The following is a 24,296-nucleotide window of genomic DNA, read 5'->3' as shown; positions in this document are numbered from 1 at the left end:
AGACTTTATTCCCAGGACCAAGGCTGACTCAGTGTGAACAAATCGGTGTGATACATCACACAAGCAGAAGCAAAGGCCAAATACAATCATCCTAATAGACACACAGAAAGCCTCTGACAAAGTCTAACACCCATTCATGATACAGCCCTGAGAAAACAAGGATAGAAAGACCTTCTCTCTACCTGAGAAGAGCCATTTGTGGAAAGCTATTGCCCATATCCTATAAAATGGGGAGAAGCCGAAATCAGAAAGAAGAAAAGCATGTCCACTATCACCCCTCCTGTTTAATATTTGAAATATTAGCCAGGGAAATTAAGCCACAGGAAAAAATAAAAGCAAAATGTATAGGAAGGGAAGAAGTCAAATTATCAATATCTACAGATACACTGATCTACTACATAGAAGACTCAAAAGTTCCACCAAAAGACTCCTGGAATTATAAAGCAACTGTAGCAGGATACAAAAATTCACACACAAAAGTCAATAGGGCTCCTCCTCCTCCTCAATAATGAACTCAGCGTGAGAAAAATTAAGAAAACAGTAGCATTCACAATAGTGTCAAGAAAAATTAAATACTCTTTAGGAATTAACCTCAAGAAGTGAAAGACAGGGGTTGTGAGAACAACCAGAACCAGGACACAGAATTTATACTATTATTTTATGATGGTCACCCAGAGTTAAACACAAGAAAGTGCAGGAAATCTGTCCACAACACTAAAGACCCAGAATATTGAGCCAAGGGCCTGTATCCCACATAAATATCCTTCATGAGTCCAGATGAAGACCTAGAGACCATGATAATGCCTCCCACAAGTCCAACTGGAGGTCTAGATCTCATGAGAAGGACTCACACCAGTCTGTTCTACAGAGCCATGCTGGGAATACCAAAGATCAGCAGTGGACACTGGCAAGTCCATGTCAGTAGGATGAAGAAGTTGTGAGTAGCCTGAGGGTTCTACACTGCAGTCGAGAAGTCACATTCAAAATAAAGACCAGGGCTGCCCTGAAAAGCACCACAGCCATCCTCAGCGACATGGAGGCCCCGAGCTCCTCCCATAAGAACAGCTAAGTACATGCCACAAAGGTGACAAGCTTCTCCTGGAGATTAAACAGCACACATCTTCCCCTCCTGAGCCAGGAAAGCATGTTGCATGTAGGGCCCAGAGCTCCCCCAGAGTGAACCACAGCCACTCTCACCAACAAGGTCCCCAGCTCCTCTGATGACAATGGTCGAACTCACACTGGGGAAGCCAGCATGACGAGCTCCTCCAGGAGAATCGACGACTCAAACAGCAACACTTAGGAAAACCTACAACGCCCTGCTCTCTTCTCCACATCTCTATTTATGTTGGTAGCTTTCCTCAGGTGGAACATCCACATTCAGCACCTCACTGAGTTAATTCCGCTGGTGTTAAGTTGACCATCACATTTTAATTCATAATAGATTGCTACAAGGAAAACCTTAGTACTTTGAAAAAGCTCAAGGAGGACATCAGAAAATGAAAAGCCAGCTCCTGTTCCTGGATAGGCACGGTCAGTGCAGTGAGAATGGCCACATTTCCAAAATGGACATACATATTTAACCCAGTTTCAGTCAACATACTAGCAGCACTCCTCACAGCACGAGAGAAAACAACCTTAAAATTCATGTGAAACCAGAAAAGATCCAGAATAGCAAAAGCAATCCTGGGCAATAAGGGCAAAGTAGGAGGGATCAAACCTCCAGATTTGATGTTATACTACAGAGTTACAGTGACATGGATAGTACCACCCTAGGGTTAGGGCTAGGGCTAGGGCTAGGGCGGTGGATACACCTGGAAAATACCATGCTGAGTGAAATAAACCAGACACATGGGCTTAACTGCGGGGTGGTGACTGTCACTGGGGTGAGGCAAAGCACAGAGAGAATAATAAAGGCTTGCAGGAGGTGTGAGGGATGGGTTTCTTGTAGCAGGAAATGGTCCAAGGGAAAAGGGTGAGTGAGGGAGGAGAAGGAGGGCAAGGGGAAATAAGTACAATAAAGATGTGCCCCACCAGGAACTTAATAATCCTCAAAACTGATGATAAAACAGATTAGACCCCTAGAGAAAAGACCCAATCAGGAGTGGACAACTGAAATGAGTGGTAATTCTCAGAAGTACAGATGGCCAGTACATGAAAAGACCATCAAGAAACAAATAATAACAAAGCTGGCAAGGCTGCAGGGAAATAGGAAAGCATCCCACTGCTGGGGGGAAAGTAAACCATGGCGGAAACCGTGCAGGCATTCCTCAGCAAGCCAAACACAGCCAGCCTCAACGTCCGATCGAGATCCATCCAGGAGAATGGTATGTAATCTGGGTTTGCTCCTAAGCTGACAAAGCGAGCGCTTTACCCAACGTTCACGACATGAATGCTCCTGAGTCTGGGACTTGGGGTAAAGAAGTCCAAGCTTCTCACAGTGTTAAAGACACCACAGCACTGTGATTCATACATAACCACGTTTATAGCACCATAACGCATAATAGCTAACCCTTGGAAGCAGTCTCTGTGTGCATCCATAGATGAGTGCCAAATGAAGTGTAGTATTGATACACAGTGGTACTGCAGCACTCTGCCGTTAAGCAGGATAAATCCGAGTTACCTGTTGTAAAATGGGTGTCCCTTGAGACCAAACGTGACATGAAATAAGGCAGACACACAAGTTTACATATGGCATAGTTTCCCTTATATGAGAAATCCAAAGTGTCAGTAAATTTTAGCTCAAAATAAAAGAAATAACATAGGAGACAGGGAGATAGATATTTTGCAGATAGGAGGGAACCAAGAGGTGTAGGGAGGAGGCAAGGAGCGGTGGAGGTGGATCAGTGGGTGGGAAATGCCACACTGACCACAATGAATGTAGTCATCAGGGACTGCAACCATGTACTGACAAAAATAAAAATTAAAACCCCAAACTTTACATATTTATGAGCGACATCTGATGCAATGCATGAAAACAGTATATAAGGTTTAAATGCAGGTAAATATCTCTCTGCTCAAATATTTATCATTTTTTACGATGAAAATCAAACACCCACAGATAAGGTGAGCAATTTATTTTGGTTCATTTCGGGGACCTGGCTGAGATCCCCAGCTGCCTGTATGAGGGCTATGGTGAAAGGGTGAAAACAAATAAGACAAATTCAGTAATACTTGGCTAGGGGCTGGGAGGTCAGTGCCTCAGGATGGGCAGAGACAGACTCCAAGCCAGCCGCTGTATATCGGGGGGACCCAGTGACAGGAGGGGCTCGTGGGAGATTCAAGGTTGGCGGGAGGCTCGATGGGCATTGATCCTGCGATGACTCAGGAGAGGGGAAATGATCTTATGCTAAGAGGGATCTTGCCCTGAGTGTTTTTAATCTTAGTGGTTTTAGATTACTCTTAGTGGGTGGGAGAGGATGGCCCATCCCTAAAGAGCTAGTGGGAAATCTCAAAAGGGTGATGCTGATAATCTCAAGCCTCCATTTGTCCCTTAAGGAAGTATGTCAAATTAGCTATTGTAAATCATGGTCCCCAGCAGGCTTGTATTTCAGTCCATGGTGAGCCGGCTCCAGGGCACGTTAGCAGGCACAGGGGCCTGGCAGAAAGAACCGCTCACCTCACCGCCGCCAGGAAGCAGAGAGAGCAGGGAGAAGCCAGGGAGGGAGGTGAACCTTTCCAGGCCCCGCCCCAGCGACTGCCCCTTCCCATCAGGCTCCGCCCCAGCGACTGCCTCTTCCCATCAGGCCCTGCCCCAGCGACTGCCCCTTCCCATCAGGCCCCGCTCCAGCGACTGCCCCTTCCCACTAGGCCCCGCCCCAGCGACTGCCCCTTCCCATCAGGCCCCGCCCCAGCGACTGCCCCTTCCCATCAGGCCCCGCCCCAGCGACTGCCCCTTCCCATCAGGCCCCGCCCCAGCGACCGCCTCTTCCCACAGGCCACGCCCCAGTGACAGCCTCTTCCCACCAGGACGAGCCCCCTATCAGCAAGGCCGCTGTGAGCCGGTGAATCCTCCCGCCTTCCAAAAGTTCTGCCATGAGTACTCGAGCTTTTGGGGGGACATCGGGTTGTGACAGCACAATCCCCAGCCAGGGCTGGGTCAAGACCTGAACTCTGGTCTCTCTGAACTAGGCCAGAAGCTTGTTCCTTGCCGGGGGTGCACTTGCAGGCCACAGCTGCGTGAGCCAGCCCTGGTGCAGCTCTAGGCTTTACGATGGCGGTGCTGAGGATGAGGAGCGGCGAGGTCCCCATCCCGGGAGACATGCGAGCTGAGGCTCTGCGACCCTCTGGGGGAGGCTGCCGAGGAGGGCACCCAGCCTCTGCGTGCGGGATGCCGCAGTGGGAGCAGGTGCTCCAGCCCCACAGCCCAGGGGGCCTAGCCGTCTAGGTCTCACTTGCGAAATCACAGGTGGGGAAGTGGAGGCGCCTCAGCAAACCAGGGGAGCTGGTTTTGCCTCCCTTCTTTGCCCTGGGACCCCTGGGTCCTGGAGGCTCGCTGAGAACTTTATGCGTGCATGGTAGCTTTTACACGGAGCCTACCCTGCACTGGCACTGGTACACACTGGCACTGGCACTGGTACAGGCGTGAGCAGGCAGCGAGGTGCCTCAGTGAGCACCTAGCTGTGCCGCCTCCTGTGGCTCTGTCCCCCTATCCTGGTGTGGGTCACCGTCCCTCTGGGCAGTGCTGATTTGCCTGGGGGCATCGAGACATCCGATGAAAAGGAAGAGGGTGCCATGCTCTCCCTCCTCTCTGCTGTGTCTTTGCTCGCAGTGATTGGGCACAGGTGACCCCAGAGCAGGTGTCAGTAAAAACAGTGCTCGGGACCAGTCCTAAGTTAGCACCTGGCCCAGCTGCCCCTCCTCTGCACGTGAGAATCTCCTCACACCCAGCACTCAGCAAAATAAACCCACTTATTCTTGCACCCTGAGAGAGGAGGCAGGCAGGGCTCTTCCCTGCTCAGGGAGAGAGAGTAGGTAGGTCGCTCTTGGATAGAAGGACATTGCTGGGATGTGGTGGGAGAGGGGGCCCTGCAAAGCTGACCAGGGCTCCGTGGTTTCTAATGGGAAGACAGGTGTGCAGACTGTCTGTGTCAAGGGGGAAGAGGTGCTGGGCATAGGGGGTTATATCACACTTAGGTAGGGTGGGAAATAAGCATGACCCTGAACTGCCCATCGGGACCCTCACCAACACCGGCATCCTAACCGTCACTGCCCCGTCATCACTGCCATTGGAGAATGCAACTCCCAGCTCTCCCGGGAGCTGGGCACAGACCTCATTGAGTCACAGGGAGGTCCCGGAATGCGCTTCACGCTGAAGCTGACGGCATCCTGGAGTCAGCGCTACTCCTCCCCCACTTTTGCAGGTGAGGTGTCAGGGCTCAGGGAGGCTCAGAAACACACTCACGGCGCACACTCAAGGCTGTGCAGCTCCGGGATGGTGAAGCAGGATTTTTAGGGTTTGCGCGGTTTTATTTGGCAACTGTGCCCTGAGCCACTACGTCCCAGAAGCCGAGTCTCAGAGCTGTCAGCAGGTGACATGGTCACAGTGACCCCACTGTTTGGGTTCCTTGCCTTGAAGGAAGCCAGAATGACTGCATCGCAAGAACCACTTCTAGGAATGTATGCCACTGCGGGTGGAAGGAGCCAGGAAAGTTCTACCGTGCTGCTGTAGTGTCACCCACTGTCGGGGTCGCTCCCGGCCGGCAGGAAAGACACACGACAAAGTCTGGCAGTGTGCAACCTTGCCTTTATTTGTCTCCGCGTGGGCCCCGCGAGGCCTCCTCTCTGCCACCAGCCCTTTCTCGCCGGTGGACTTTCTCTATCTCTCTCTGTGCTTCCTCTCTGTGCTTCTCCCTCATGGCGGGAGAGGCATTTACTTTTATAGGGTAACAGTGGCCAATCAGTTCAAAGCGCGCGATGCGGGCTGATTGGCTAACATCAGTTGTTGCTAGGCAGACTATTCTATTGCGCGGGCTGCTTACGTCGCCAGGGCAATCAGGGGGCAGGAAGCAGGCGCCAACTTGGCTCACTCGATGGGAGGGGCAATCTAGCTCAGGCTCCGCTCCCACCCACAGGCCCTACGTCCGCCAAGTAAGGCGACCGGTGTCGGCGGCTCCCAACAACCCACAGCTCCAAGGACCGGGAGCTACCAGAGAAGATTCATTCACACAGCCAGTGCCAAAACCACTCTGTCTTCTGAGGCAGAGGAGAGAAACCATCCAACTGCCTTACAAGGCTCACTGTCCCACCATATAGAAAGTGCGAGCCCCAAAGAGAGCAGGGCTGGCTCCACTGTACAGAGGGAGGAGCCCCGATTCCGGGAGACGAGGTGATCTCCCGGGGTCCCAGAAGCTCGCTAGCCTTCATCCTCCTGTGACTGGCCAGTTATTCTGCCCCTAACCCGGCTACCTTGAGGAAGGGCCATCTTGGACACAGGGGTGGGTGTCACAGTGACCTGCACTCCAAGCCAGGGCACTTCCAGGTCCCTTCTGGGCATCTCCCATCCTGCAGGGTCCCCTCCATCCACACGTACCATGTCTGGCTGGGCTACTGGCCAGTGACCAGGAAATTTTGGGCACCGAGAGCCCAGTTAAACTGCGCTGTGTTTGTCTGCTCTACAGGTCCCACAGCTTCTGGAGGGCCAGGGTGTGCTGTGTCCCCTTCCCACCATGTCCCCTGCCCATGGGACCATGTCAGACACAGCAGATGTTCCACAAATGACCATTGCCCTTAGCAGCACAGGTGGCATTCTGTAATTGTGTAAAAGCAAACATATTTCCAGATGTGCGTCTCATACCTTTTAAACAGCTTGCCTCCTCGCTCTTGGCTGCTTCTTGGACCTACCTGGACCCTGCTGACTTGTTCTAACCCTAAGCACCTGGTCCTTTACAGAGCTGGGATCCTTTAGCCTCAGCTCTGTGACCAGTGTGGAGAAGACACGCCTCAACAGCGCACCCTGATCTGCTCTGAACCAGGTAAAGGCGTGCGGGTTTGACAGCTCATCAACAGCCCAATTTCTCTGGACTGAATCAATCTTGCAGATGTTCCAGTGCAGGAACTGAGAAAGTACACAAGGTCTATTCCTGCCTGTCCTGAGTGTGGTCCTAGGGACTTTACTTCCCTGGAGTCTCATGTCCCCAATTGATTCAGCAAATCCGCCCTCTCTGCTGAGTTTTGGAAACTCCCAGAAAGAGGCCAGAATTGGTCCCAAGTGATGGCAGCCATGTGTACTCACCAGCCGGCCTTCTGCAGCTTCCACCCGAATGCTTGTGCTGTTTCCTCTCTGTGGGAAGCTAGCTGGGACACAGGAGTCCTGTGTCACAGGCCAGGGGTCACTCGTGCATCAGATCCTCGTACAGCCCGAGCACCCTGCAGGTCCTGCTGTTATCAGCCATCTGGGCAGCTTCTCAGCTCTGCTCTCTGGTCAGGCCCTCTGCAGGGGGCCAGCTCCCCGATTCCTTTTTGCTTTTCTTCTGCATCCTTCTCGATCACGAAGCACATCTCTCCTGCTCCCCAGCTTTCTCCATGTCTCTGATCGCCCTGCTTTGTCCAGCATTCCGTTTTTGCTTTCCTGGTCAGCAATTGCTGGAGTCTTCCCAGATTTAGCGTCTAATCCAAAGCCCCCAAGAGGCCACCCTGGCCAGTTGGTGGAGAGGACCATGGTGGCTGGAGGAGGCTTCTGGCATTCAGTCTGTGCTCAGGGAGATGTGGAGATGAGGATGGACCAAGGCAGCTGCCCTTGGTGGAAGGGAGCAGGGGCCTTGCAGGTCCCCAAGGGAGGGCTCTGCTTTGGACGCAGCCGCCTCCCCATTCATCTCGGGTGGGTGGATGAGACATGGCAGGGGCACCCTGCTGCCAGCCTCTACCTGGTCTCACATCTGTCGACTGGAGACTCTTGGTGGCACCTCCCTCCAGGTCTGTCTAGGTTTCCCCTTTCCTTGTGTTGGAGGAAAACAAAGAAAATTTGATTTTATTACAAGTCCAGGGCTCCTTTGTAGTGTGCTGAGCTTTTCATCAGAATGGCATTGCAATAAGAGGTGATCACAGCCTCGCACGGGGCGGGCACAGGACCTTTATTTGGGGTGTGGGCTGAGGCCTCGGAAACACGACCATGAAAGCTCTGGGGAGAAGGAAGCACATAAACTGCCAGGGAGGCGGCGGCCCCTGGCTGGAGCCCAAGCCACAGTGGAGGCACAGGTGGTGCCCAGCCGGACCTGTAATTATGCAGCTTTTATGCAGGCCTAGCTTGGGCTGCCACTCGCTCAGATCTTCTGCCTCTCCATGCCTCCCTAATCAGCCCAGCCGGTCTCACAAAATCCTCTGCTGGGCACAGCTCCGCACCTCTCCTCCTCATCCATCTCTTTTCCTTAGGTTCAGTGGTACAGGACAGTGGTGTGAAACTGTGTTCCTGGGTCTGAAAGCAGTACATGTGACCTGGTGGGACTGAGGCTGGGGCTGGGATGCCCAAGGCCAAACACGGAGCCATTGCCTCTGTGCACCCATTTCCCTGGGGGAGTGGGGGCAAATGTTAGCAGGGTTAACTGCAGATTTGAAAGCAATCATGAGTGTGAGGTCTGGCAGGGGTGTAGTGACACCGTGTTTTAAATGATATTATACCCCCTTTGGGCTCTCTCTGGACTGCCCAGTGGACCCCTCACAGCTGGGAGGAGCTGGATACCCAGTGGGAAACAGTGACGCCCGCTTCCTTTCTGGACGCTTTTCCTGACACGTTAAACACACTGATGTGGATTTCTCAGCTTGTACTTTTCAGCTCTTTTTAAGAAACTGTCAGTTCTGGGAAATGTTCTGTTCTCAAATTGATGCTGAATCTGTATTTTTAAAGTTCCCTTCTCTGCAATGAAGTGATAGCAGGGGACCCTAACTCACACAAGCAACCTTCCAACCTCTTTCTTCCACGGCCCACATCCATTCTGACCATTCACCTCCCTTGCTCCTCCGGCCTGGGACAGACGTTTCTTCATCTAGAGTGGCATCTTGCTGATGCGCAGGGCAAGGGAAGTGAGGGTTTAAACTTCTTCCTCAACCCAGTTTCTGTCTCTCCCATGAAATGCCAGGTGGGTCAGGAAACAGGTGTGATTCTGGGGCTGCAGGACTATGTGATATAAAGAATGACATCAGATGGACCAACACCTAATTACCAAGGGCTGGACAGCTTGGCCTTTTTGAAGGTCTACCACAGAGCCCCATTTCATGGGTGCAATGCCTGCACAGGAGTCCTGACATAGCAAGAAGCCCAAGTAAAGAATTTTATGGGACCAGGGACTCTTCTGAAAGCAAATAACAGCCTGAAGGGCAGGGTGTCTGGGAGCCCGTGAAGAAGTACAAAGGAAAAGGACATTACACACCTGTCCACACCCTCTGGGAAGGAGTATAAACGTCAGCCAGAGAAGGAGCCCACAGCATTGCAGCTTGGAGAACTCGGATCTGTCTTCGGCCAGGCACCTCACTCCCTCAGCACCATGCCCTACAGCTGCTTCCTGCCCGCCCTCAGCTGCCGCTCCAGCTGCTCCTCGAGGCCCTGCGTGCCCCCCAGCTGCCACGGCTGCACCCTGCCCGGGGCCTGCAACATCCCCGCCAACGTGGGCAACTGCACCTGGTTCTGCGAGGGCTCCTTCAATGGCAGCGAGAAGGAGACCATGCAGTTCCTCAATGACCGCCTGGCCAGCTACCTGGAGAAGGTGCGGGAGCTGGAGCGGGAGAATGCGGAGCTGGAGAGGCGCATCCAGGAGCGCAGCCAGCAGCAGGAGCCGCTGCTGTGCCCCAGCTACCAGTCCTACTTCCGCACCATCGAGGAGCTGCAGCAGAAGGTGAGGCCGGTGCCATCCCTCAGCTAGGGAAACCGCACTGATTCTCACCCTGGGTGCAGAAGGGGACCCTGCTTCTGGGCTCTTGGCAGCCTGGCCTTCCCTTTCCCTCCATTTGAAAGAAGCTGATGGTCTCACCTCCCTCCCCAGATCCTGTGCAACAAGTCCGAGAACGCCCGGCTGGTGGTGCAGATCGACAACGCCAAGCTGGCTGCCGACGACTTCAGGACCAAGTGAGTTCTGTGGAGCCTGTGCCAGTGTCCTTTCTCTCTGTTATTTCTGGTGTAAAGAGAAATGTCCAGGCTGTACTGAAAACTCATCAGTCCACTGGGTGTGAAGGGTACTGCGGAGAAATGGGGGGGGGGTCGAAGCGAAGGAATTGGCAATAGATGGGCACTGAAATCAGTCTGACTGTGGACCAAGATGGTATCTGGACGGAGCGTCTGTCTCTAGGGTCTGTGCCCTGCAGAGGGTGAGGCCAGTGCCTGATCCAGGGTCAGTCTGTGAGTCTTGAACAGCTGTTAGTGTCTGCTTTAACTCTGACCTTGTGCAGGTACGAGAGCGAGCTGTCCCTGCGGCAGCTGGTAGAGTCAGACATCAACGGTCTGCGCCGCATCCTGGATGAGCTGACCCTGTGCAAGTCCGACCTGGAGGCGCAGGTGGAGTCGCTGAAGGAGGAGCTGTTGTGTCTCAAGCGGAACCACGAGGAGGTGAGGCCAGGAATGAGTGATGATGGCGTCTGAGCCACAGGGAGGGAAACTTTGTAACAGAATGAAGCTTAAGCTTAGGATGTCTTCATGAGTTTCCTGTAAAAACACCAAATCCTCACGGTGATAGAAGATGTGGAGAGGAAGCAGACAGACGTCTGCGTCCTGGAAAGGATCTACCACTCGCTCAGAATCCAAGCGTCCTGGCTACCAAGGCACTCGCAGTGGCGGCCGTTGTCATGGAGCTGTGGAGAGGGTCCCAGGAGGGCTACACGAGGGCTGAGCAAAGCTATGTCCTCCCCAAAAGGCCAAAAAAAAAAAAAAAAAATCAGGGCTGAAGAATGTGAGATCCACACCAAGGCTGTCTTTCCAGGGGTCCATTCTGCACTCAGGGCAGTAACCCTGGCCTCTTTGCATCCACAGGAGGTCAACACCCTGCGCTGCCAGCTCGGGGACCGCCTCAACGTGGAGGTGGACGCCGCGCCCTCCGTGGACCTCAACCGCGTGCTCAACGAAGTCAGGAGCACCTACGAGGCCGTGGTGGAGACCAACCGCAGGGAGGTGGAGGAGTGGTACACCACACAGGTGGGCCGCCCAGCTCCTGGCCACGCAGCTCCCCGGGTCCTGAAGGCAGCGCCTGACCCTGTGTCCCCCCCCCCCCCCCTTTGGCTGTTGCAGACCGAGGAGCTGAACAAGCAGGTGGTGTCAAGCTCGGAGCAGCTGCAGAGCTACCAGGCAGAGATCATTGAGCTGAGACGCACGGTCAATGCCCTGGAGATCGAGCTGCAGGCCCAGCACAACCTGGTGAGTGTGGGGCAGCCCTGCTGGAGCCTCGGGGGGCTGGGGAGGCCCTGGCACCTGTGGGCCATACGTGCCCCTGGGTCTCCAAGCTGGAACTTCTTGGGGGTCCTTGCAGCACCTGATGCTCTTGTCTTCCCCGCAGAGGAACTCCCTGGAGAACACGCTGAACGAGAGCGAGGCCCGCTACAGCTCGCAGCTGGCACAGGTGCAGCACCTGATCAGCAGTGTGGAGTCGCAGCTGGCAGAGATCCGGAGTGACCTGGAGAGGCAGAACCAGGAATACCAGGTGCTGCTAGATGTGCGGGCACGGCTGGAGGGCGAGATCAACACGTACCGAGGGCTGCTGGAGAGCGAGGACTGCAAGTGAGTAGGGTGCTTGGGGTGACTTGTGAGGCCCGTTGTGTGGACTCAAGGCTCTGCCAGACTCTGCAGGGTGCACACCTTGGAAAGGAGGCTGTGCCTTTGCAGCAGTCCTGCCGGGACAGGACCCAGGGAGCACACAGGCCCAATGTTAAGTACCCAAAGTCGTTTGACAGCAAGAATCACTTGATAGACACATGGACCCTGGATGCTGTGCTGGTTATGGGTGCAGGGCCCTCTCCTACACACACCCTTGTCTGGCCTCATGACTTCCACCTGGCAGGCAGGGCTCGTCCTCTCGTACCCCCATAGCTAAGGAAAATAGGGCCTGAGAAGGTAACTTGCTCAAGGTCACCGGCTGGCGGTGGGCAGGTGCGGGTAGAAGCCAGAGCTGCAGACCTTCCGACTGGCTCTGTGGGCACTGCTGTGTGATAGGAAATGCATGGGCAGTGCGCTTGTTTTGCACATGGGGTGTGGGGGCTCCCTTGCTCTAGGCCAGGCTGAGTCCCTGCAGGTGTGACGCTCTTACGGTCTCCATGGCCTAGGAGCCTCATCCCCCCACTCACCTCACTGCACCCTTCTTTGCAGGCTGCCCTGCAACCCCTGCGCCACGACCAATGCATGCGGCAAGTCCATCGGGCCCTGCGTCGCCAATCCCTGCACCCCCTGCCCGCCCCCTGCCCCTTGCACACCTTGCGTCCCTCGCCCCCGCTGCGGGCCCTGCAATTCCTTCGTGCGCTAGGACCCAGCCACCAAAGCAGCAAGGATGCAGAGCCTGGTGCTCCGGAGCTGACTCGGGTCCTTCGGCAGAAGCAGCCTGAAGCACAACTCGAATGGCCAGGGCAGCCCCTGTTGGCCATCAGCAAAGCTACTGGAAGCCCCCAGCCACCCCGCCTGCTGCAGGGCCTTCCCTGCCTGCCCTTTCCTTGATCGGGTCTGTTTCTTCCTCTGCTTGCCCAGCTCTCTGAAGTGCAGCAGCACTCCCTTGCTACCTCCTAATAAAAGCACTTTTCCTGGCAACTGGTGCTGCCCACTGGGTTCATTCCTCGAAGTGCGTTCATCACCCCAGGGCTGTAAAAGCAGCTGCGAGTTAGATTGCAGGATGTTGACCTGTGCCACGGACACAGAGCTACTCTGTGCCTTAGGGTTACAGCTAGCTGGGCAGCCCGGGCTGGGGGGAGGCCGAGTGGTGTACAGACCCTGTGTCCCCTGGCCCAGCCTCTCCCAGAGCCGTAGTCTCCCAGTCTGAATGGAGGGAGCCAAGCTGGCTAGGAAGTTTCTGGAAAATACTTCTTTCCCCACTGGGAGTTCTGGATGCAGAGGTGTGTGATTGGGGTCCTTGACGCTCTAGGCAGCTGCAGGAGCCCCTCTCTGGGCCACACGCCCTGTCTTGTGTGCAGACCATTATCAGCTGGCTTCCCTCCGCCAAGCTCTGCCCTTCCTCAATCCCCCTCCCATACTTGGGGATTCCTGCTCTGCAGGGTGGTGGGACGGGGAGGAGCGCAGGCAGGAAGGCGCTGCCCGAAGGCAGGTGTTACAAGGGACTAAACTCGTCCCAAGTGGTGCTATTACTGGGCACTGTTGCCCGGCACTGTGAATTCTGGGTTAGTGCTCGGAGGAAATCTGGCTGTAGAAAGGCCATGCTCTGGGGCCGATGGCATTGGTGCTTACCAAGAAGAGCATCACCTTAAACCCCAACAAGACACAGAAGCAATCAGCCTTTTGTCTTGGCTATGTTCATTCCTAAGTATTTTATTTTTTGGATACTATTATAAATTAATATTTTCTTAATTTCCTTTCTGTATTTTACATTGCTAACAAGTAGAAATACAACGTGAGATGCTCATTTCCACACAGTCTAAAACTGTGATTTTGGACCCATTTTGAACTTTTGTGCTATAAATTAAGTAATGAACTTAACTTGCTTAAAGTTACTAACTGTGGCAGTTTACAATTGCAGCAATAAGTTAAGCTGGGGTTTAGCTCAGCGGCACAAGTGCCTTCCTGGCAAGTGTGAGGTTGTGAGTTCGATCCCCAGTAATAATAAAAAGAAGAAGTTCACACAACACTCATTTATAAGACAGCTGCCACAGGTGAGGCAAAGCAGTGGGGTCTCACTTCAATATAGCAGATCTAGACACGAACCCCATTTACAGTGAAAACACTGAGCTTTGGAAACCTGCTCAAAGTCACATTTAAATATTAGCATTAAGGGATCTGAACTAAAGGGGTAGTTTATATTTGACACCACCCGAAACCATAAACAGTGATTTTTAAGAAAGAGCAGAAGCTGAGTGTGGTGACTCACACTTGTCATCCCACCACTTGGGAGGCTGAGGCAGGAGGATCCTTGCAAGTTCAAGACCAGCCGGGGCTACAAAGTGAGTTCAAGGCCAGCCTGAACTGCATAGTGAGCCCCTGTCTCAAAAAGACAAAAAAAAAAAAAAGACTTGGTGACATTCTTTAAATATGTTTTCCTAATTTTTGGAATTGGCTTTCATGTGGATTATGAATCATAATTATCTGAAGTCTGTTTGTTCTTAATGACTTAACTTGATGACCCACTTTATTCATAAGGTTGCTCTTTGAATGGAGTTCTGGCTAGTTTTCGTGCTGCTGGGTCAAAACACCCGGCACTCTCAGCTTGAGGGACAAGTTTACTTCGGCTCACAGTTTCCCCAGGCTCAGTCCATGGTTAGCTGGATCCAAGGCAGACATCGTGGCGGAGGAGTGTAGCAGAGGAAAACACGCTCACTTCCAGTGGGCAAGAGGCAGAGTCCCAGAGGCGCGGCCCCAGGGTGGTGCTCTCCTCCAGACAGCACAGGGACACGAACCCCAGTGACCCATCCCACAGATGCATACGGTATCCCACACTCTAGGAATCTTCTCATAAGTCCCATAACCCAGCCAGCTCGGGGCCCAGGCAGTAGGAAGATGCAGACCTTGGCAGAGCAGAAAGCTTTACACAACGCCTGAAGAGACAGAGTCAGAGACAGTCTGAAATGAAGGGAAATTCCAGCTGGGGAAGGCTTACTGGCTCTTTGTCACTTCTCTTCTGAAGTGCACAAAGAAACCCTAGGCTTTGCGCTGTGCTTTTGTGAATCATGTGTCTTCTGTACCCCCTTAGCTGCCTCCCCTGGGCCTTTAAGCTTGGGTCCCAGGGTGCTGTCTGCTCTTAAGTCAGAACACGAGTGCTGCATCCTTGGATGAGGCTCCTGACTTCTGTGTTAGTGTCCCCAAAGAGCGGGGTACCACCTCTTTTCTATTCACCTTATACAGCTGCCAAGGGGAGCACGGGATGTCGTATTTACAGAAGCACTTGTGAGTCAGTTTTATGAGGATTATTAATGATTTTGATTATCACTGATCTACTCAAAGCTCTTCTTTTCTTTTCTTTTCTTTTCTTTTCTTTCTTTCTTTCTTTCTTTCTTTCTTTCTTTCTTTCTTTCTTTCTTTCTTTCTTTCTTTCTTTCTTTCTTTCTTTCCCTGAGGCAGGGTCTCACTGTGTAATGCAGGCTGGCCTTGAACTCATTATGTAGCTCAGGATGGCTTCAAACTCACAGTGACCCTCCTGCCTCAGCCTCCTGAATGCTGGGATTACAGACTGTGCCACCATGCCTAGCCTGTCATAGCTAAATATTTTTTTTCTTGTACTGAGAATTGAACTCAGGACCTTGTGCTTACCAGGCAGGCACTTGAGCTGTATCTCTGGCCCTATAGCTAAATTTCTTAAGGGTTAAAAAGCATGGGTTTATCTAGCTAGCTAGCTATCATTTACATACTGTCCTGTTTTGTTCATACTACCTTTCTGTCTTCTTTGAGCTCAGCCCTGCAGCAAAGTGCCTCTTCTCCTCATCAGTGTTTGACGGTCTTTGGCCCCCGATTTAACTTCTGATTAAGCCCCTGGTCTCCCAGTTGTGCAGCATCCCTGATGCTGTTTGGTGACCTGTTTTACTGGTTCCTGAGCTACCTGGTCTGGATCCTTATGCCTTGTGCACATCACACTTGGACATTTGCCCTGACCCCCAGCTCGCTTCCTGAATATTTCTTTTTTCTGAGTCTTTTACTTTCTGTTTCCTAATGAATCTGGTATTTGCTATAGAATAGAATAAGGGTCCTTTTTCATTTTTTTTCTGGTTTGAGACAGTGTTTCGCTATGTAACTCAGGCTAGCCTTGAACTCAGAGGATCCTCCTGCCTCATCCTCTCGAGTGTTGTGATTACAGACATGCACCACTGTACCTGGTGCTTGTCTGTTCTTATATCTGGGGGTAAAGCCATCATCTGTGATCTCTGGGACCTGCAGCTGCAGCCAGCAGCCTCGGGAGGGCTGCTGAGGGGCACCTGCTGGTTTCCTACTTAAAGCCCATCCCAGGACTCCCAGGATTCCTAGTGGCTTTGTCACGTTTAGCCTCCTGGTCCCTGGGTAAAGTACTGTGCGTCTTCTCGGTGGGTGACCTCTCTTCTGCCTCCCCCACCCCAGTTCTGTGGTTTGTCACACCTGGCCTGGCTCAGGTCCCGTCACCCTAACTCACCGTATGAAGGCTGGGCCAGGTGATCGAGGCTCCTCACTCAGGCCATTTTGGACAAGGGAAGTTTCCTCCCAGCCTCAGGTTCATTATTTCAGCTATGCAGTGACAATAATAGAGTCTGAACACCCCTCGTGTCTGTCAGATGAGTGGTATGGGCCTAGGACTGCCTACCTGAGGATAGGCAGTCTGACCTATAGAAGGCGACCTGTCCATCCTTATCTCCTTCCTGCCTCACTGTCTGGGCCTCAGTTTTCTCCTCCATAAATCTGGGTCCCTCCAGCATTGGCATTCTTTGCTTCTAGGAAACGTTTTCAGGGTTGAATGGCCAGGGTTCCACAGGTGGGCGGTCTCCCAGGCTGCAGGCCACTTGCGACCATGTGAGTGCACCTTTCCATCTGTGTGGATGCTTGGAAAAGGCGAGCTGAGGTCTAACCCAGAGGCCTCTATTGATGACACCAAGGGATGGCTGCTCTCCTGTGGAAAGAAGTGAATAGGGGAAATTTGGTCTCTGTGGTGGGAAGTCCAGGGAGCACCTGGGTGTCCAAAGATTGGGGCAGTGAGATCCTTGGAGGACTGATGGAGCGTGGAGTGTAGAAGGGACAGAGGAGAGAGCCCTAGAGGGGGTCAGAAGGAGAAATAGAAACAGACGGCAGTGACAGCACTGACCCAAGATTTCCCACCTCTAGCAAAATCAGAGACAACTCCATGGGGTGAGTAGAGCCCATGGCAACGCCAGGGCTGGGATGCTGGCTGTGGTGATAACGCCACTCATCAAGGGAGTTCGCTCTTTTTAAGAACCAAGACAAGAAAACCAAACCCATAGGATCAGGAACGTAGCAGAGAGGACAGGGATGGTGTTCAGCTGCAGACTTCCCATTCCAGCCAGTGAGTTAATGCTGAAATTTGCATTTTGTTGATTAATCCTTAAGTAGAGTTCTGCGCTTGTAATACTGAAGAGGTAAGTGACATTAGAGCACCACTGAGCCCAGGTCTCCGCTCCATGAAGTAGAGTTTTCTTCAGACTCTTCATTTGAACTCTCTTAGTCAAAAATAGGAAAGATGAAGTTTCCAGAAACAACCAGCACCCCCGTCATGTTCACAAACAGTCTCTTAGTTAAACTTCACAAACAAAGGACAAGTTAGGCAGTATTATTATTGCCTTCACTTAAAAGATGAGGAAAAAAAGACTGGGTGAAAATCCCCGATCACAACATCCCCCTAAGGAGAGGAAGGCTCAGACCTTGGGTCCGGTGGTCCATCTCTTCTGGGGGCTGTCTGAGGGGTGGACAGATGCAGACTGAAAGTGATGGGGAAGAAAAGGGCTATCCACACAAATGGGAATATATTTACATCAGATAGGAGAGGTTAAGTAAAAGAATTGTTACAAGAGACAACATTGTAAGTGATAGAAAATTTACCAGGAAGGGTAACAATTATAAGTATATGTGTATCCAATATTAGAGAACTAAAATATAAAGAAAACATGACAGAATAGGAAGAAATAGACAAAAGTACAATAATATATTTTTATTCTTTTTGAGACAGGGTCTCTATGTGGTTCAGCCTGGCCTTGAGTTCACTTTGTAGTCCAGGCTGGTCTTGAACTTGCAACAATCCTCCTGCCTCAGCCTCTTGAGTGCTAGAATTATAGGCATAAGCTACCACACCTGGCAAAAGTACAATAATATTAAGGGACTTAAATCACCTTCAATATTGGATAGAACATTCAGATAGAAAATCCAGTAAGGACCCAGTGGTTCTCAACACTGTAGAACAAATGGAATTAGGAGACACATTTATAGAACAGTCTGCCTACTTGGAGTAGAATACATTTCTCAGTTTTTTCTAGGGCATTTTCTAGCCAAGATCATGGGTTAGGTTACAGAATAAGTGCTAAGAAATTTAAGACATTTGAAATCACTTCAAGTGTAATCTCAGTCACAGAAGAATGAAACTAGAAATTAAGAGCAGAAGAAAAGCTGGGAAATTGACAGACACATGCAAATGAGACAGCACAAGCTCCAATCATCAGTGGGTCAAAGAAATATCAGAAGAGAAGGGGTAAACATGTCAAGATGAAGAAGATGAACATACGACTCATCAACACTCCTGGGATGCAGCTAGCGCAGAACTGAGAGGCAGATGTGTAGCCATAACCACTTGGGTTAGGAAAAACAAAGATCTCAAATGATCTGCACCTCCTGGAACTGGAAAGAGAGCAGAAGAAAGAAAAGAGGAAAGGTTAGAGCAGAAATAAATACAAGTCATAGAAAAGCAATAAACCAATGTGTGAAAACTTCGCTCTGGTTTTGAAGGCCTACATGTTGCAGGCTGGGTCCCCAGGGTGATGCTCTTGGGAAGCACCAGAATGTCTGAGGGTGGTGCTAAGTGAGGTCTTCAGGTGACTGGGGGTGTCCTCTTGGCGGGGATCGCGGAACTCTGGCCTCTTTTCCTTGCTTTTCTTCCTGACCCATGATGTAAGCAGTGTTGCTTTGCATATGCACACTTGGCTTTGTGGACCTCACTGCAGGATCTGGATGACAATTGACCAGGAGGTAGAAACTCTACCATTCTGAGCCCCAATAAGCCTTTTCTCTTTAGAAATCGATTATCTTGGGTATTTTGGTATGGTAACACAACACCGACTAACACAGACACCAAAAGCGGTGCTTTGAAAAGACAGGCAACCTTCATAGATCTTTAGTTAGACGGAGCAAAAAAAGAGGAGTCTTAAAACTAAGTAAAAAACCAAAGAATGCTTTTCTGTTCTTAAACACAGCCTCTGAAATCTGGACAAGGCCTTTCTTAAAGGACTTTTCTTGGTGCACGTATGTATTCTTTGGGGTCTTTCTGACCCGTGAATTTGTTTTTCTATGAAACAAAGATAGAGTGACAGGGAAAAGAAGGTGAAAAAGATTCTTTAGGGGGAACGAGGAGGTTCTTTGGGTATAGGAGAGTCAAAGGACCACGGATCCCAGAAGTGAAGAAGGCAGACAGAGTCCCTTCCTAAGGGACAGAGAGTCCAGCTGCAGTCCCCACAGCCCTGTGCGCGGGGAATGTCTCAGGCAGCACAGTCAGACCTGCAAGGGCGAGAGACATTTCTGGAGACTTTTGGGGTAAGGTCACCCCAGGTAGCTCTGAACACCTCATTTTGGTGCTCCTTTCCTGGTGAGGCTGAAATATTAAGATTCACTGGTAACCTTCCACACTGCTCCCTCAAACACCCAACTTTGGAGGAGTGTGTTTCTTCTAGATATTTCTTCCCTTTCTCTTTTTTAGAGAGACGGACATTTCTGTGCACATGGGTACCTTTTTCTCTGTAGATAGTAACTATTTCAGGCTTTCCTGGCCCCGCCATCTCTGTGAAAACCTACTCAGCTCACCACTGTAGCAAAGAGCGGCCTCAGAGGATGTTTAGTTGGAGGGGCCTGGCGGGGGCCACGCAGACCGTCTCCATCAAACACATGTGGCCGGCAAACTTGGCCTTAGGCTGTAAGTAGGTTTCCCTTGAGCCCCAACTCCATTGCTTATGGGGTGCACCACTCTCCAATGGCACCCGGGTAGGGCCCCTCCAGGGACAGCTTGCAGGCTGCCCTCTGCCAATCCTTCCTTTCTCCTCTTCTCACCCAGCCAGTTGTTTTTCATTCTCCCTCTTCATTTCCCACCCATAAACATGCAATTCTCAACTTCTGCACACATTGGTGAATTTTCCAAGCCCCAACCAACAGTGAGGCTCAGGGATCCTGCATGGAACACAGGTGAATTTCTGTCCAGAGGATAAGGTGCACTGAACGCAGAGGCATGGTGGGTAGCTCTGGGAGGAGAGGGGCAATGTCCACCCAGGGCTGTCTTTCCGGGGAGCGTGGTGGTGGAATGTCATGGGAGAAGAATCTCTGATCCCCACATGACCCCACCCCGAGTCCCCAGCAGTCCTCTTCTCTGAGTAATGGGGTGAGCCTCTGGGTGGTGACGATTCTGCTTGCTTTGAAGCCATCTGATGACTCTGATTTCATCAACGCCAGCACTCAGGAAGAGCCTAGTGTGACACAAGCCACATGGAATAATTTTATGAGGTGAGGGGACTCTTTAGAAGCATCTAACTGGCATATTTTGAGGAAAAATTAGCTGAAGTGTTAGGAGAGGAAATGATGCTATTTGTCAAGCCCCCACCCACTGTTAAGGGTATAAAAGGACTACGGAGGCAGGAGAGACTCAAACCTCACCCTTGTCTACCTCTAGCAGCTTTCTGCTCTGCCACTACCCTGCCCAGCACCATGCCCTACAGCTGCAGTCTGCCCGCCCTCAGCTGCCGCACCAGCTGCTCCTCGAGGCCCTGCGTGCCCCCCAGCTGCCACGGCTGCACCCTGCCCGGGGCCTGCAACATCCCCGCCAACGTGGGCAACTGCACCTGGTTCTGCGAGGGCTCCTTCAATGGCAGCGAGAAGGAGACCATGCAGTTCCTCAATGACCGCCTGGCCAGCTACCTGGAGAAGGTGCGGGAGCTGGAGCGGGAGAATGCGGAGCTGGAGAGGCGCATCCAGGAGCGCAGCCAGCAGCAGGAGCCGCTGCTGTGCCCCAGCTACCAGTCCTACTTCCGCACCATCGAGGAGCTGCAGCAGAAGGTAAGGGGCACTTGCATGGGGGCCCGGTAGCAGCTGTCTGCCTTTGAACGACACAACTTTCTGGAGTTCCACTGGACCTCACGCTGTGATCACTTTTCCAGATTCTGTGTGCCAAGTCAGAGAACGCCCGGCTGGTGGTGCAGATTGACAATGCCAAGCTGGCTGCTGATGACTTCAGAACCAAGTATGTGGAACCTTTGTGGGCTGGAGGGTTCCTAACTTATCCATGGCTCTTTCACGGTGCCCCGAGCCTGACATTGCCTGGCAGGCAGGAGAAAAACATTCCCCCCTTTTAATTTCTCCTCCAAGTCTTCTGGTTCTACAAAGGCAGTTTTAAGCAGGGACGCAGACTCATGGGCAGCCTGTCCTTTAGTGGACACAGTGGGGAATTGATCCTTTATCTGCAGTGTTTTAGACATCAGGGGTTTTGAATTTTTCTAAGGTTTGCATAGATGTAAGGAAGCACCCTGGAGAGGGGACTCCATTGAAACACAGAATTCATTCATGTGTCATTTCCACCTCCTGCCCATGGCCCAGATGTAATTTTGTGCACCATTTCTAGGGCCCTGGATTTCCACAGTAGCGGCATGTTCTGTGGGCACAGAGTTTTGGGTTGCTGAGCGTTTCAGATTTTCCGCTTTCTGATTCGGAACACTCTAGTAGTAATCCTCCTAGAAGGGTTTCTTCAACCCACAATTCAGAGGTGGAAGCGGATTCCTCTTTAGGAATGGATGGATGTGGGGTTCCCAGGAGAGGGAGGGAGGATCTCCATCCTCTGGGTCCTTGCAGGTGCCTTCTGAGTTGGGGTGGCTGGACGGAACCTGCACCAGGGAGCGGCATCAGGGAGCCTGTGGGAGAGGGAGCCTGAGCACTGTGTGTGTTACATAGAGCTGGGCCCTTCGAATCCAAGGAAGCGGGGGTTTGCTCCCGGCTCACCTTCCCGCTGGGATCTGTGCACAGGTATGATACTGAGCTGTCCCTGCGGCAGCTGGTAGAGTCGGACATCAACAGCCTGCGCCGCATCCTGGATGAGCTGACCCTGTGCAAGTCCGACCTGGAGGCACAGGTGGAGTCGCTGAGGGAGGAGCTGCTGTGCCTCAAGAAGAACCATGAGGAGGTGAGATGGAAAACAAAGGGGAAGGGCTTCAAAGCCAAGCCTTCAGTGTGGGAATCGGGAGGTGGAAGTGTCAGACTCCCTGGCACGGGGCCCTTCTCTGCAGAACTCAGTAGCTCCTAGGAGGACAATATCCTGCCCACATCCAGGACAGGGATGAAGGGGGCTGGAGCTGCACATGCACAGGAAGGAGGTCTCCTGACCCAGCCCTACTCTCTGCCAGACACTGTTAGGTCCTGGATTTGGGGTGCAGGTGGAGAAAAAGAGAAGCAGGGCTTTGGCTTCCCAAGAGCCTCTGGTGTAGTGTGGGGGGAACCATGGAGCTATGGAGGTGTGGCACAGGTGGAGAGAGAGAAGCACCCAGGAGGCGTGTGTGAGGAGAAGAAGGAGCCAGCTGGTCAGGGAGCAGGTGGGAGCCCTGCTCAGACGCCAGGAGGAGAAGGATTCGGATTCCCAGAGCTGAACGAGGGAGGCTGGGCAGGCACAGTGATGCAGCTGGGCACCATGTGCTTCGCATGGCGTTCATTTTATTCGTACACCAGGTCTGTGTCTATTATCCCGGTGATCAGGACATTGCCGGTAGTACTTTTGCCTCAAGCTTAGTCCTCACCTCTTTGTGGCAGGGAGACAGATCCATTTCTGCAAGCTCATTCCCTTCCCCCACAGGAGGTCAACACCCTGCGCTGCCAGCTCGGGGACCGCCTCAACGTGGAGGTGGACGCCGCGCCCTCTGTGGACCTCAACCGCGTGCTCAATGAAGTCAGGAGCACCTACGAGGCCGTGGTGGAGACCAACCGCAGGGAGGTGGAGGAGTGGTACACCACACAGGTGGGCCACCCAGCCCCTGGCCATGCAGCTCCCTGGCTCCCCAGGGCCCCGAAGGCAGGACCTGACCCTGTGTTCCCCCCGCCCACCCTTGGCTGTTGCAGACTGAGGAGCTGAACAAGCAGGTGGTGTCAAGCTCGGAGCAGCTGCAGAGCTACCAGGCGGAGATCATTGAGCTGAGACGCACGGTCAATGCCCTGGAGATCGAGCTGCAGGCCCAGCACAACCTGGTGAGTGTGGGGCAGCCCTGCTGGAGCCTGGGGGCGGGGCGGTGCTGGGGAGGTCCTGGTGTCCGCTGGGCCTTGAGTCTCCAAGCTGGGACTTCTGGGGGGGGGGCCTGCAGCACCTGAAACCCTTCTCTCCCCTACAGAGGAACTCCCTGGAGAACACGCTGACCGAGAGCGAGGCCCGCTACAGCTCACAGCTGGCGCAGGTGCAGCAACTGATCAGCAGTGTGGAGTCACAGCTGGCGGAGATCCGGGGTGACCTGGAGCGGCAGAACCAGGAGTACCAGGTGTTGCTGGACGTGCGGTCGCGGCTGGAGTGTGAGATCAACACGTACCGGGGGCTGCTGGAAAGCGAGGACTGCAAGTGAGTATGGACAGCAGATCCTAGGACCAGGGGGTCGGGGGAACGTAAAGCTCTAGGGGTGCAGGCATGGTGGCTTCATTTTCAAGTGTCCAGAGCATGCATGTTAACTGAGTGACTACTATGTGCTCAGTGTTGTATCAGTTGAGCAGATGTGGACCTGGCCAAGGTGAAGGTCACTGCCCAGGCTCTCCATGGAGATGTAGAATAGGGATGGACGGGCAGTGGTATTCATTGGGCAGGCAGCTCATGTTTGATTCCACACAGCTTAGGAGTATGAGATGATATTAAAAATAAAACAAAACACTCCCTTCCCCCAACCAACTACTTTCTGTTTCTGCACAAAGCATTCTGGGAGAGGGAGAAGGATTTGCTAATCACAGTTTCCTTCCATCCAACTCCAAGCCCTGAGGAGTACTAGGCATCACGGGCACCTTCAGCTTCTTTGCCCTGTACTCCTCAGTCCATTCTCCACCTCCCTGTCCCTCCAGGCTCCCCTGCAACCCTTGTGCCACCACCAATGCCTGTGGCGGCTGTCAGAAGCACTAAGTGAACAGCTGCATCCTCCTGGAAGATGTCCCTGAAGCCCAGGAAGGATCCCCAGGACCTCCCGCAGCCAGGGTTCAGTCGACGTTAAAGCCAGCGATGCTTCTAGACCCTGACGTGCCTTCCAGACCCGACCAGTAAAGACACACACAGCTTCCGGTGTCCAGAGAACTCCTTGGGCTCTGGTGTTGCCCCTCTTCTTTCTGGAGGGTGTTTAGCTCCCTGCAGTCTGAGCCCCAGGGGTGACCTGGGGACATTTCTGTGGGCACTGCAATTTCCTGCTTTCCTTTCCTCTTTGGTAGTCTCTTGAATGCGAGCAGGTGATCTCATGTACTTCCCAATAAACTTCCTCTCTCTGGCATAGGACACCAGTTTCTC

The 24,296-nt window shown here is 52.6% G+C and overlaps 2 protein-coding genes across 2 annotated transcripts; both read left to right on the top strand.

The window, feature by feature from the left end:
• The first annotated feature begins 9,400 nt into the window (after positions 1 to 9,400).
• Positions 9,401 to 12,712, top strand: LOC100736104 (keratin, type I cuticular Ha1). The gene is made up of 7 exons (XM_003466968.4): positions 9,401 to 9,827; positions 9,975 to 10,057; positions 10,378 to 10,534; positions 10,955 to 11,116; positions 11,210 to 11,335; positions 11,475 to 11,695; positions 12,281 to 12,712. The coding sequence occupies exons 1-7, from the start codon at positions 9,480 to 9,482 to the stop codon at positions 12,432 to 12,434; spliced, it is 1,251 nt and encodes a 416-aa protein (XP_003467016.1). The 5' UTR covers positions 9,401 to 9,479; the 3' UTR covers positions 12,435 to 12,712.
• A 7,729-nt stretch (positions 12,713 to 20,441) lies between these two features.
• LOC100712633 (keratin, type I cuticular Ha3-I) lies at positions 20,442 to 24,284 on the top strand. Its single transcript, XM_003467107.3, has 7 exons — positions 20,442 to 20,845; positions 20,947 to 21,029; positions 21,806 to 21,962; positions 22,626 to 22,787; positions 22,889 to 23,014; positions 23,155 to 23,375; positions 23,864 to 24,284. The coding sequence occupies exons 1-7, from the start codon at positions 20,498 to 20,500 to the stop codon at positions 23,919 to 23,921; spliced, it is 1,155 nt and encodes a 384-aa protein (XP_003467155.2). The 5' UTR covers positions 20,442 to 20,497; the 3' UTR covers positions 23,922 to 24,284.
• The last annotated feature ends 12 nt before the right edge of the window (positions 24,285 to 24,296 follow it).

The sequence above is a fragment of the Cavia porcellus genome, unplaced genomic scaffold (genome assembly GCF_034190915.1).
Source record: "Cavia porcellus strain 051 isolate PalLab524CR breed Dunkin Hartley unplaced genomic scaffold, mCavPor4.1 scaffold_6, whole genome shotgun sequence".
Taxonomy (NCBI): domain Eukaryota; kingdom Metazoa; phylum Chordata; class Mammalia; order Rodentia; family Caviidae; genus Cavia; species Cavia porcellus.
The sequence above is the reverse complement of the archived record's forward strand: the minus strand, read 5'-3'. Positions and strand labels throughout refer to the sequence as shown.

Coding starts and splice junctions, on each gene's coding strand:
- LOC100736104 (XM_003466968.4), top strand. CDS start 9,480: ATGCCCTACAGCTGCTTCCTGCCCGCCCTCAGCTGCCGCTCCAGCTGC. Junction 10,535..10,954: donor TCAAGCGGAACCACGAGGAG/GTGAGGCCAGGA, acceptor TTGCATCCACAG/GAGGTCAACACCCTGCGCTG. Junction 11,336..11,474: donor TGCAGGCCCAGCACAACCTG/GTGAGTGTGGGG, acceptor TCTTCCCCGCAG/AGGAACTCCCTGGAGAACAC.
- LOC100712633 (XM_003467107.3), top strand. CDS start 20,498: ATGCCCTACAGCTGCAGTCTGCCCGCCCTCAGCTGCCGCACCAGCTGC. Junction 21,030..21,805: donor GCTGATGACTTCAGAACCAA/GTATGTGGAACC, acceptor ATCTGTGCACAG/GTATGATACTGAGCTGTCCC. Junction 23,376..23,863: donor CTGGAAAGCGAGGACTGCAA/GTGAGTATGGAC, acceptor CTGTCCCTCCAG/GCTCCCCTGCAACCCTTGTG.